The sequence below is a fragment of the Zootermopsis nevadensis genome, unplaced genomic scaffold, assembly GCF_977971745.1.
Source record: "Zootermopsis nevadensis isolate Lab colony 2312 unplaced genomic scaffold, Znev_1.0 Znev_ptg000061l, whole genome shotgun sequence".
Taxonomy (NCBI): Eukaryota; Metazoa; Arthropoda; class Insecta; order Blattodea; family Termopsidae; genus Zootermopsis; species Zootermopsis nevadensis.
In genome coordinates this window covers 12551749-12565852 of record NW_028259192.1, presented here as the reverse complement: position 1 = coordinate 12565852, position 14104 = coordinate 12551749, and the positions used below count along the sequence as shown (strand labels likewise).

General features: G+C 35.5%; 1 protein-coding gene across 4 annotated transcripts; it reads right to left on the bottom strand.

Moving 5' to 3' along the window:
- Positions 1-312: 312 nt before the first annotated feature.
- LOC110838645 (BRCA1-associated RING domain protein 1) lies at positions 313-13024 on the bottom strand. 4 transcript variants are annotated; one of them, XM_022082038.2, is made up of 9 exons: positions 12675-13024; positions 11878-12072; positions 9683-10031; positions 9102-9182; positions 7787-7983; positions 6319-6522; positions 3230-3339; positions 2184-2305; positions 313-1443 (listed from the first exon to the last, which is right to left on the bottom strand). In XM_022082038.2, exons 2-9 carry the CDS (start codon positions 12036-12038, stop codon positions 1096-1098), a joined length of 1572 nt encoding a protein of 523 aa, XP_021937730.1. In that variant the 5' UTR covers positions 12039-12072; positions 12675-13024; the 3' UTR covers positions 313-1095. The 4 variants fall into 4 exon arrangements, with proteins under 4 accessions (XP_021937730.1, XP_021937721.1, XP_021937711.1 ...); XM_022082029.2 differs by lacking the exon at positions 12675-13024 and adding an exon at positions 12465-12661 and having other exon boundaries at positions 9683-10028; XM_022082019.2 differs by lacking the exon at positions 12675-13024 and adding an exon at positions 12465-12660.
- Between the last annotated feature and the right edge of the window lie 1080 nt (positions 13025-14104).

Genomic DNA, 14104 nt, shown 5'->3' with positions numbered 1-14104 from the left:
CGAGCGGAATAACCTTGTGTACAGATAGCAGTTAGTAAAATGGTAATTACCCACACACAAATGGTTAATTTTAAAAATCTGGTCGTCTTCTAGGATATTATGCTGTGTAGTATGACTGACCAATATTAAAGAGGTGCTTACTGCCTCCATTGGGGTAATGCCCTGATTAGGGAGGCAGTACCACTGAAACACCAATTTTCATCTTCAAATTCCATTATTTTAGGAGAGTGGTGGGAAAAAGTGCAGCATAATAATTACATAACAATATAACTTACATCACTAATTTGAAGTCACCAAAAAACAAAAACAATGTAGCAATGCTTCTACATTTATTCATATAACACATAGCTGAGCACAAGTAAATTTAAACATATATATATATATATTGATGGGAAGTAGCAGTAATAATATTCAATAAAGGACAAGGCATATGGGCTAACAAGTTCAAAGGTAAATGACACAATCTTGGAAACTATATGCCACAGCATAACATGTCACCAACTCAATCCTATGTGATTGTATGTCATATCAATTCAGGAAATAAACACCATTAAATGCTGTATCAGGATAGAAAATACAGAATTAAAGTAAAAGACTCGTAACTGCTTAAATCAAATCTTAAATATTGCAATACATTTTTTCTAACATGATATACCAAACATTTCTATTAACCTTCAAATGCCATGAAAAACAAGGTGAATTAAATGTTTTTAAATCTTACATCCATTCACCTTATTACAATCACTTCTCCTTTTATAAACTTCAGTTTGGAACAGTTAAAGAACTGTACTTCTTCATTTATGCCTGAATCATTTTGGTTTTATCTGAAAAGCAGTTACACTGTCTCTAACAGGCAATGTATTATTGATGGATAGTTTTGAAGACAAACATTAACATAATACTATACACAATTATATAAACATCTAACATGAATAAATGTTCACAATTCTTATCACCTGGGAGTTAAACCCTCTTATGGAAAATTATCTCTTCATTTACATGTTTATCTGGAACATATCTACTGTGTAAATTAAGAAATTATTTTCCTTCTTAAGTTTACAATGCCCCCAAAAATGTTGACTGTACCCCAAAGTATTACATGGGTTCCATTAAATGGAAACTTTCCATACAATCAAATAACCACTGGACTGATAAAGATTTGATATGGGTCATATTATATTTCAGTTTGGGTTCATCTTTGCCTGTCCTGTAAATAACATAATGTGAACATTTTGCTAATGAACTGCTCCGTGAAGCATGGTATGGAACAGTACATTCCTTGGGTGGAATACTTTCTGGGTCTGGTTCCCTTGTTAACACCACTCCATTTCCACTTTGGATTAATTTCACAACATCTGTTTTGCTTAGCTTGATACTGTCAAACATATATGTAGCTCCAACACCAGCCAAGTAAATATGACATCCATTGAAGATACCTGGAAGCTGAAACAGTTTCTCTGTTGTCATCAAAAAAGTATTGTAAATAATAAATGTTGTAAAATACGTATGCTTCTTCACCAAGATAATAAACTATTTATTCAGTTTCACAAGGATAATTCCTCTGCCCCCGTCTGGGATAGAGGACTAAAAAATGTAAATTCCAAGGCTGCCATTAACAACAAAGACATCCAATGTAGCAAGCCTCCAATGATATTGATATTAATGAAGGCTACAGTTATATACTGATAGCTTTGCCTGCAATAAAAATAAACTTTTTGAACAAACATGCTTTTGCAAGCTATATCAATTAAACACTTTTTAAAAAATCCCTTTGGTTATGAAAATATAGGAACTAGCAACATATAGTAACTGAGGCTAGTACAACCAGGGGCCTTACAGATAGGCTTTCTGACCTCTTTCCAACCATTTTATCTGAAGACAGAAGTAGAATCCAGCTCCTGAAATGTTGCAATTTTATAATCTATAATTTAGATGATGGACAAAATACAAGAAAACAATTTTACCAATTATAATACACTATCATCGATACCTTTAGGCCCCATCAAAGAGATTTATTTGGACATGAAACCTCAATAAAGCAGTTGTGGACATAAATGGCTTTATGCATATATCTTAATAAGGTACCCTAGCAACAAGAACAGACAGGATTAGAGGAAGGGAAATGGGGGAGACAGGAACATTTTATATTAAACACACTTAAGGTTTAATTATGAAATAATAACCTGCTTATCTGCATTCATCCTTCCCCTCTTTGGAGCTTCACTATTAGGAAAATGACTTGTTCCTTTCACTTCAAACTCTTGTGGGTGTATCAACTCATTCATTTTCAAACATACATCCAACCCTGTAAACAAGCAGTTCTGCTATTTAAGACAATAGAACGAAAGTACTGGCAGAAACAAATCAATTAAAAGCAAGAACTTCGACTAGAACCATTAAATTTATGAAAAGAGTTACAAAAGCCGACACTTCAAGTGTCTCATGGAAGAAAATGTCTTATAATGCAACACTGTGAGGTGAGTTAGTCACAGGCATGCAATTCATTGTATAATGGAAGCTTAGTTATTTATGGATTATAATAATATGCATCTCTAGGGGAGACCTGAACAAGCAAAATAACCTGGTTTTTTCTTATTTTCCTGATTTGTCTTCATTTAAATCAATTTCAATTAAATCCTCTAAATGTCACATAAAATCACAATAGACTTGTGAGCATTATGAGCAGATTACATAACTTTCATACTAAACCCAAGAAATACTTGTATAAAAATGTGACCTATGGCTCTCCAAAAGATTACATTTATAACCCACTAAGATTGCAATTCCTTATGCCCTTTTTGTGTGAAACTTTATTTCACTGATACTTCCCACATGGCCCCATATTCCTTGCAATATACGTCAGTGAAGCCTGCTCCTCTGTGGGGACAAACCAATTTTTCTTTCAGAAATTACCTCTCAAAATGAATGTAATTAACCAAAGATGAACATTTCTGTGTCAATATACTGACCATTGGTCCTTAAAAGGTTGACCCTTACCCAAAGAAATTTTACACCTGCATCTCAGTGTCACTTCATTATAACATACAGGAAGCATTCAGGCAATGCTTAGGTGAAAGATGAGTCATCAGATTCATGCACTCACAACTTTACCCTTTGAACAGAAAGCTATCTCATCCTTCAAAGTTAATGACAAGAAAGTACAATTCCTCACAACTTTAACATGCTTTATAAATTTTACAGACATTTTATAAACAGGAAAATCACTCACATTTGCAATTCACAATCCATTTACCCTGAAGAATTCCCTGAATAATGTCAGTGTCTGCAGAACACACATTGTTTGGATCTGTTGGCACTATAATGTGAGTTACTTCAGACCTGAATAAACACCAAAATTCTGAATGTAAAAGTACATTTTGACATAATCTCTTCAGCTCATAGCAATTATAAGGGCAAGACAAGTAACAGCAAGATCTAGGAAGAACTTCAATGCCTATTTTTCTTCAAATGATTTCATTCATGTACAGAATGTACCATTTAAAACACAAACCAAAAATAATAGTACACTATTGTACAAAAATAAAATCATAAGCAGGTTCACCCCTATATAATACTCTCTCCCACCCCCACCACCACACTTCAACCAACATCACCCTGGTTTCTAGGTCTACATCGCTGCTCATACCACTTGCACAAAAGCTCTGCAGGTGTGAAGAAAGTACAGTGAAACCTCTATCCATCGGTCCCGGAACTATCGTTTTCCCGGATGCATCGTCCGTTTTGTTCGGTCCCGAATACATCCCATATAAAATAATGTTACATTTTCCCGCTTCTATCGTTCCTCGAACTATCGTTTTATCGCATCGATCGTTCAAAAATCTCAGTCCCGGCCCACAATTTTCCCGCAATGATCGTTTCTGAGAATTTAAAATGCTGGGTTTTGAGATAAATTAATACCGAAAGACGCACAATGTTTTTGGAATATACAGTAGTGGTAACCTGTTATGTCGCCCAACCAGCACAGAGGTGCAGAGGTGATAGTTGGATCGAATGGCGGTGCTCATTGTCAGAAATTTTACGAGTTTATTTAGGGTGCACTCATATTTCGTTCCAGCGATGCCAGATGGCATGTGCAGTGTGAATTTCTTCACAAATGCTTTTATTACAAGTACAAAGGAAAGGCTGGCGACACTTTTCATTCTTCTGGTTCATCTCGTTTCCAATGGTTCAGGGTCTTCTACAGCTACGTTTCGTTGAGTTCGGCAGTAATAGTATTTCCATTCTTCCTGTTATGGTCCGCGAAGGCCGGCGGGAGTGGTGAGGAAGACGGCGAATGCGAGCCCGAAGCTGTGCCGAGTTTTGCCGAAGCATTGGCAAACGTGAAGTCGTTCTTTTATGCGCGTAATATTAGTGAACGTGACGAGGAAAACATTCTGAACGTGGAAAGGGCTCTGTTTGGCCCAAAACGTAAAGTTTCGACAAACCAGTTGTCCATAAAAGACTTTTTTGGTAAAAAGAAGTAACTTTGAAAGAGAAACATTGTTTTTTTTAAAATTTTTAATGCTTTCCCGCATCTATCGTTTTCCCGTATCCATCGTTTTATTTTCCCACCCCCGCCGAAAACGATGCATCGAGGTTTCACTGTATATTCACAACCAGAATGTGTTTATTCTCAAACATTACTTTGCATCAAAATAATTTCCTGCTGTTTGTGAAACATTTAGCAATGTGTATTCTGACAAGTACCAAATACAATGAAGCACTGACTGGTAACAAAATTCTGGGACTCAGAAGAAGTGTGTTCTGTTGCAAGTGTTCAGGTGAAATTACAGCCATACCGATTTCAATCAATGCTTCCGCTGCAACAATGGAATATGGCTGCAAGAATTAAATTCTGCCATTGGTTTTGTTCTTTGTATGTGATGGAATTCATGTATAGTAGTTTGGATTGTGTTTAAAATGAAACACGCTGCATCTATGGGCCACTAGTTTAGACTTCTGCTGCATGAAAGTTATCACATATACTTTCAAAGTTTTTCACTGATGATCTATTCCTGCCTTCACTCTCCCCCCCCCCTCCCCACTGCAACTACAAACACAAATAGGCTATGTCTTTATTATTTTTATTGTCTTTAGTTTTTTTTTCCTCTGGCTCATTTCCACACAGCTATCACAGAGTTTACAAGACCATGAATGATTGTGAAAGATGTACTGACAGAAAAATCATTTGAAAATGCTGTGATTTGAACTTCATATTTTCTGGCTATGTTCATACCAGGGAGAGTTTTACTGCTAAACAGCATATGCAAATTTTGAAACATTTATCAATAAATTTAAATCAATATTTTCTTAAAATACTGTTGTCACACTTTAATATTAATTATTAACACACATCAATGTAGGGAGGAAAGTAATCAATTTTTTTTAATAAAGAACAGAGAAATAGTTAAAGTTAACAGTACTAACTTCTTGGGAGTTGTGATTGATTGCTCCCTGAGTTGGAAATACATATTGAAAGAATGTGTAGTAGAATTAGCCGTAACCTATTTATAATTAATAGACTCTCTAAAATACTTAATCTAAATGAAAGAAGAATGTTGTATTATGGTTTAATTTATCTCTTTTTGTCTTATGGAATCATCGTATGGGGACAGAGTGCTAAAGTACTCACTCGACGAATTTTTACTCTTCAAAAAAGGGCAGTAAGGTACACAGCAGGTTTAAAACCAATTGAATCGTGTAGAAATAGTTTTAGGCATTTAAAGATATTAACAGTATACTAGTTATACATTCAAGAAACCATTTTATATGCATAAGAAAAGTGTCTGCACTGTAAAGAAACAAGTACATACATATAACAAGAAATAATAATGACTATCATAAATATGTACATAAGTTAGAACTTTATAATAGTAAACCGTCAGTAGCAGGTTGTTTCTTCTACTAACAAACTGCCTTCCATAATAAAACAAATAAGAAATAACAATCAGTTTAAGAAGGAATTGAAGGACTTTCTTATTAAGGGTTGTTACTATTCACTAGAAGACTATCTTAATGAATAATTTTCGAATATTGGCTACTGATAATCTAATGTGTATAATGCTACATCTCCAATGGGATTATATCATAATCATTATTGTATTTTGATAATGTATAATATAGATTGACATATCCTATATCAATGTATTTTTGATCTACAGGAAATAAAGTATTATTATTATTTTGTCATATGTGATGTGGATCATTACTTCATAACATGTTTAACTGGAGATTAAACATGAAGAGTCTGAAAACATCTACCATATTATATCTAAGATATGATTAATATGATTACAACAAAATACAAACACTACTTACGAATAAGTCTGCACCATCTTGAGTTTCAACTGCTGTATCAAAGTCATGAGCTGTTTATGCTGTTGCTTATTGAGGCCACAACCAAAAACAATTATCTGACAAGGATCTAGACTTGGAATTTTCATTTCAATCAATGGTTTCATAATTGAAATACTTGCTCCTGAATTCAAAGCTGTCTCCATATCCTCAGTCTTGGAAATATCCCTGTCACCAGATTTCATATAAAAATAAGAGTATTACATGAAACTGAAAATAAAAATGTCCATATGGATGAACATTTGTACACCAAAGAATATGTGCACAAAAACAGTGCAACATATTAAAGAAATTACACTGTCAGAAATTGTGACATTAAGTTGAATTCTGTGAGTCTTAACAAATTTCTGTTGAAGAAGAGTTGAATGCAACTGTCACTTCCCATCTCCTAGCAAGAACCTCATGACTCACCATCAAATACAAGATTTTTCAGATACAAACTGCTCCATAAAAACAATAAAATCAATGTTCCATACGAGGTGCTTCAAATGATATCCCCGTACATGCACACACTCTATACCAGTGGTATTCAACCTTTTTTGTTTGCGTACCCCCAAATATAATTTCTCTTCAACTTTGTACCCCCAAAGCTGTTGGTGTATAATTCAAGTTATACATAGTATATAATCTACATCTAAAATAAATTACATTACTGATTATTCGGTGTTTATCACAAAATAATATATATATTTTAAATTTCACGTACCCCCTAAGATGTCTTTGCGTACCCCAGGTTGAATACCACTGCTCTATACCATTTAAACAGACTGAAATTCATCCAAAAATTTCTTCCTGAGGAACTTCCAAATTTTTATCAGAAAAAAGTCAAATGAGAGTCAACTTCATCAGCATGTACTGATTATAAAAACTAGTAGCATAAATGAATCCTGCTAACAATCATCTGACTGCAAAGCACGAACTACAGTTACCTTGTATCACCAAAGTTTAAGCAGCTTTGTTACCTTGGCTGCTGACGATTTTGAGATACTGGTCTACTCTGCAAGATGTCAGTGATTTTGGCTTTAGCATTATGTAGGCATCTTGTCCAGAAATGACCCAGTAGACCTGGTTTGTGGACACTTTCTAGCAGACCACATTTCACATACAATTCACATAGAAAAACTTGCTTTTCAACAGTATATCAAACAACATCCAAACATGTAAGAATAACCAGTACTTAAAACAATGTCAGACACAGCTGCACTGGCAGTAAGTGACCTTTATGATAAATCATGTTGCCACTACTGGAAAGCAGGAAGTGAGAATTACATTCAATTTCATCAGTGGAAGTACTGTATTTGGAGATTAAAATAACTTTTTGATGCAAATTTGTATGCATGACAGTTGGCTACACTTAATATAAATACAGGTACAATACATCTGTGCATACGCTCATATGCTGGACAGATATACAAATGTAATAATCACGTACTTTGGTGTCCTCCCTTTGACATCACAGGCATCAGGATCAGCACCATACATTAGTAACAGTTTTACTGCTTCCAATTTGTTGTTCAGTACCGCTTCATGAAGAGGTGTAATATTGTCACAGCCAGGCACATTCACCATTGCACCATATTTCAGCAGAAGCTCTGTGATACCAATAAAACCATAATGCACAGCATCCAGCTAAAATAACAACAACATTGTATTTGTAATGGTTATCTGATTTGTTACTTACATCACTTTTTTACTGTGCCATCTAAATGTAAATCATAAAATTAGTACCATACTTAGCTTCTTAATTTGGTTAAGTCTAGAACCATATAGAAATTAATTTAGGATCTTACTGCTTAGTTTGGAGTTACATGGGTTGCCAGCTGTACTTTAATGATTTAGTGGTATACTAGTGTGATGTACAGTCCACAGGAACACATGTAAGCTATGACACATGGAAACACCAAATGCTTTTTTCAACAGTTGATAAGTCTTGGTCGTAATATTTCTCATCTTCTCACAAAATGTAATGCACACATATTTTCTGTAACCTCATTTTCATTAAACTGACATGACAAAAACACTCAGACATTAAATGGTAAGCAGAATTAACTTACAGTGGAATGAGCAGTAAACATTCCTGGACATGCAATTAACATGCCAGAACAGTTTCTGACAGCTGTTCCCCCATCCAGTGCAATTAATCTGACACATGGATTTAGTTTAGATACCTTGTACATACAAATTTTGTATGATCTCTCTCCAAAAAGTATTTCACAACCCTACTTTCAATGGTTTATTAGACATTGCTACAGAAAGAGAAAGCTAATAAAAAATTTCTGTGGTCACTATTTTGTAATTTTATACTGTATAACAAATCATTAATAGTTGCATATTACTGAAACAGCTATTATTACATATTTTAATATCCTACATTGAATGATGCTGTTACTTCCATCTGAGAAGACTGCACTGATGCCATATTGATATTATTAACGCCAGGGAATTAATATGGGGTGGTCTCTAATAGCATGATGTCGAAAGTCTTATGAAAATCCATATTATTCAAAATTATTCATGGAACAGACAGAAATACACATGGACATATCATAAGCCCATCCTGAATTATAAATGAGGAATGTAAAATAAAAGTCACATTTGTCTCCTCTTTTTAAGGATGCCAGACAGCCCATAAGCATTAAACAAAGATAATCACATAAAACTGGACATCACTGTATTGATAAATACAGTAAGAAAGGTGTATACACTCATATATATTAGAGTATGGAAGAATGTAAAAAGAACCTTACTAGAGGTGTCCAACCAGCATAGTCCTTGGTGTTAGGATTTGCTCCATCTAAAAGAAGAGCTTTCACTTCCTCAACTTTACCCTACAAATAAGAAGCAATGGTAAAGAAAAATTATACTTAAATGCCAGGAGTCAAACCCATAATAGCCAAAAACCATTGGTGGTAGTAGAATACTAAATTGGAACTTACAGAAACAGGTGTGAAGGTGTGGACTGGGTTCAGGTGGCTCTGGACAGGGTTCAGTAGTGGGGTTTTATGATAATGGTGACAAACCATTTGGTACCATAAAGGAATAGTACACAAACCCACCTCTGCCAGCTGAATTCAGTTGACACCTTACAGCACATTCCTTAACATTTCATGTAGCACAGAATGATTCAAATTTCTCTTCCCTAAGGCCAAGATGTTATCCTGTTGGAACCAATTGCCAAGAAACCCTTCCTGGTACTATTTTGTAAAAACAGTAACCAATTTTCATTGCCTTTAAGAAAACTTATTATTCAGAATGACATAATACCACACTATATGATCAAATATAAATTTTATGCTATGACTAATAATTACACCACAATAAAACCAACCTTTAGGCAAGCAACATGCAGTTGTGTTTCTCCTTTTACATTCCGTTTATATATGCCTTTTGCAGCAGAATTTCTAAACACTCGAGATTTCCTCACAACTGTGATGGTTGAAGATTTCTGAGTATCAGATATGCAAGGCTCTTGACCTTTGTTGCGCCTTCCTTTCTTTCTCATTGGTTCTTCTCCTGTTAAACTGCTTCTATCAGGAAATATATCTGCAGTTCTATAAGAAACCTTAATATCCTCTTTATTATCTGAACACTTTCCAGAGCCATTCTTAACTTCTGATTCTTTGGCATGAACTTTATCACCACATACAGCCTTTTTATCATCCAAACAATCAATACTGCTGCAGACAAGAAAATGCAATGTTGTTAAAGATCTAACAACTAACTATTATTAAAAGTTGCTTAATACTATGCTTCACTGCATTCTTGAATGTGCCATGATTACTGAACAGCTTTAGCTTTACAAAATTATCACAAAGGACAATTCAATTTTGTCCTTCCAGGAGGCCCACTGTAAAACCAAACACTGCATTTGCAACAGGTGACTGACAAAAATTAATGACAAAGCTTTGAAATGGAGACCTGGATCCAACTGGTCATGTAACTGTTCCATCTATTTTGACTTGTCTGATCATGCCACATCACTACTGAAATGAATTTTTTTTAACTGCTGTTAAATTAGTGACTGTGATAGGTCCCAGAAAAGAGAAAAGTGTATGTGACTACTCATTTCATGATACACGGATTTCACCACAAACTTTGTAAATGACCATGTCAAATGGTCAGACCACTGACAGGTAAATAACAAGGACTAAAAGAAAATAATTTTGACCATGAACAATGTGCAAACTATACTCTGGAAGTTGACAGTTATTAGGTAAAGCAGAAATCTGAGAATGTGCAAAGGCAAAGCCATCTGTTTTGAAATGGAGGATGAGGCCTTCTTTCACTTTCAACAGTAAGGGCAACAATTTAAAATTTCATCACAGACATGTGTCTGTATGACAACTGCAAGCTTGTAGATTATGTTTTTATGGGATGTGGTACCATGCAATGTTGTAGGTGATTACCAACATTTTGGAAAAACATACCGATTGCCTCGACTTTCAAGGTATAAGCGGGCCAAGACGTGAATATGGATTTCCTGTATATTGGGACAGTGGCAAATGGGAACGGCGAAAGAAAAAGAAGGGTTATGGAAACAGATGGCCAAAGAGGATGGAGCACCCCTTGCAAGTGCATGACAGTGTAACTAGGACAAACCACACATTCAAAATTCAGACCAGGGTCAAAGAAGAAGTAGCAAATCCATCTTTATAATATGCAGGAGTCAGATGTGGTAGAACATAGTATAAATCTGAACCATCACATCCAGCTGCTGACAAAAAATGCATACACATGGACTACACCATTAGGGACATAACATCCCTCAAATATTAACATGGATGATGGTTTCTCACTGAGCAGGTCATAAGAAAACTTTAATTCCCACTCTGAAGGGAAGAAAGGCAGACACATCAAGGACACAGCATGCACTTCCACTCGACCTTCCCGTGGCCATAATCTTCATAAAAGCCTCCTATCGAAGTTCTCCCTTTAAGAACTTTTTGAAATTTCCTCTTTTCAGGGTCTTTTAGTCACCCTTCTACCTTTTATAACTATTTCCTCAGACCACCACCTTCTTTAGACCTTTTACTTTTATCCACAGTGACCACTACCCTTTACCCTCCTTTCTGTTTCATAAATTATTTTCACTCACCTTCACTCCGTCCATTGGTTCTTATAGTGCCATCCTGGAAGGAGCCCTTTTCCGGGCCTATGAATCAGCATTCTTCCTTTTATCACCATTCCCAATGGCCCTCCCTTCATCCATGTATCTCTTCCCCCATTTCTACTGGCCACCCATCCCTTATAAAAACAACCCACATCCTCATCTTAACTCACTTCCACCCCAAAGACAGTGTGATACAAATGAGGCCAATAAGAGTAACATAAAAGGCAACCTTACCTTCATTACAAAATAGCAAAGAGAATGCAACCATAGAGTGTAAATATCATACCGTAAAAAGTTAAGACTGTTAAAAGGGATTGTACGTGTATCTTTTCTTCTAAGAAATTCAGTGATCATTAAATTCTGTATTACTGAATTTCTTTTGAACCTATGGCATAGCAAAATTTTGTATTTACCTTTTGAATCCTATAGTACTGCATATTTTTCTCCAGCCCATAATCAAATTTGCAATGAGTCTATCAGATGTGATCTCCACGGCAAGAGAAGGAATCCCACACATAGGGCAAGTATTTTTATCATTTCTTACACAGGCCTTGCAGAAGAAGTGACCACACATGTTGTAATTAACAGGATCATTAGGTATCTTCTTGCTATGATAATGAATAATGTCATATTTCATTATAACAGTACACAACTGTATTCCTGGAAACAGATATAATTACAAGTTTTTTACGTTACCTCTTTTAAGCTTTATCCTAAACACATTGAAACTAAAACTGTACAACACTTATGAAAGGTGGGATACATGAATATCGAAGGGGAAAAAACAATATGTTCCACTTGGAGGATGGAAGCACAATGTTCTTCTGAAACGAAGGTACCCACCACGTCTATTTTAAAATCTACCATATGTAGTTAAAACCTCTCTGTGAAAGAATTTAGATTCCAGTTGAAGCTTTTTGCTGTAAGCTGTCTGTCTCTGTTGCTTACTGTGATGAACATGTAATTAACACTTTAGGCTGTTTCACCATAAAGGACTTACCATATATTACACATCAAAACCTCTTGAAGATCTCGTAATGCTACTTTCGTATTAACCCACTCAAACATATTGAAACTAATACTCCTATTGACAATAATAATACTGCTTTGACCATACAACGTACGATTAAGGGCTGTCAAATTTTGGAGGGAATAAGCGGAAATCAGAGAGTACAAATACAGACGATGTGTTAGCTGTGAATTATCTTGCCTGGTTATACGTCCTGTTCGCCAAAGTGGGGAGTGATGAAGTTGACTTTAATCAGTGGTTTTGTCAGTAGGTTTTCGCGACTGGAGTTCGGCTTTCGGAGAGTCGCATCATTTCAAATGGCATTCTGAAATTACTCCACCTCATTCACCTTGAAAATGACAACTTCATTGTTTACCGAAACGATAACACCAAATATCCGACTCTGCTCTCAACCGAAAGCCCAAGTTATGCATTAATCTATGGTATTAACGAAAGAGTAAATGCCAAAGATAACCTATGTGCCTCCAAAACATTACTGTTATAGCTATAAGTCAACACGACGCTACAATCTTCCCATGCAGGAAATCGGTGGCATTATGTCAACAAGAATCATACATACTAGCAACATAGGATCCATGTATAAACGGCTGTATGAAAACAAAACACAGCGGTTCCAACGCACTGCTGGCATCTTTCGTGATTAGCATGTACTTCATTCAAGTTACTCTACTTCGTTGTGAATAGATGTCGCGACTGTTGGCCCTAATCCTATTTCAGACGTTCTGCTAACAAGGTCCCATGCATTACCATCATAAAGATGTGACTCAGTAGTCTAGCCAACGTGTTTATTATCCAGCTGTTATGTGTCAACCACATTTTTTATCGTATAAGTAAGACTAAATTTGCAATTTATAGGATCCCACGATTTAATTAATGCTAGTCTGATCAATTTTGTAATTCTTGGTAGTGTTGATATTTGACTCATAGATCATTTTACAATACCCACAGTGCACCCCATGTACATTTATCACATTAAATTCCATACCCTATGTCCTAAGTGCCACAATGCAACTTCCTAAAAGTGCTTCAAGTCCCTGACATGATATGAGAATATCATGTTTTGAGTTTCTACTTTAATCACTGTGCTCAGCATCCCTTACACCAAGTACTGGCAGAATAATAAGCAAATCAACTCCTCTGCACGATTAAAATAATGCATTAAGTTACTGGACCAGTAGAAGCATTCTTTTTTCAAATACAAACGAGTATCACCTGAAATGCAAAACTTAAAATCATATTTCCAAAAGTATGATAGCAGTAGCATATACCACAAGTTGCAATGTTCTTAACACACAACACACACTTCCTAAAAATATGCAAGTGATTACTTAGAACAGAACACATCACAGTGCAAATGATGATATGGAAGGCATATGTGTGTGTGTGCATGCATGCAATGCCAAATGTCAGACATGTATCATAGTCTATTATTAGGACGATCAAAATTAGCACTAGTGAAAGGGGTAAGTTTAGATTTAATTCAGTTGCTCTGTACATGATACCATTATCTGAAAGATTACAGTGTTCATCGAAAAGATCAACTGACACATCAGTGGACTCATGTCACAGACACAGACCAGAAAGGTCCCATTGGTACTTATGAATCCAAA

Bases quoted from the DNA above. Each gene is read 5' to 3' on its own strand.
- LOC110838645 (XM_022082019.2), bottom strand. From the start codon at position 12,532: ATGTTTGAGTGGGTTAATACGAAAGTAGCATTACGAGATCTTCAAGAG. The intron at 12,073-12,464 runs GTAAGTCCTTTA...TCATTATCATAG, and splicing joins GTTTTGATGTGTAATATATG to CAAGAAGATACCTAATGATC. The intron at 9,183-9,682 runs GTTGGTTTTATT...TCTTATTTGTAG, and splicing joins TGCATGTTGCTTGCCTAAAG to GGTAAAGTTGAGGAAGTGAA.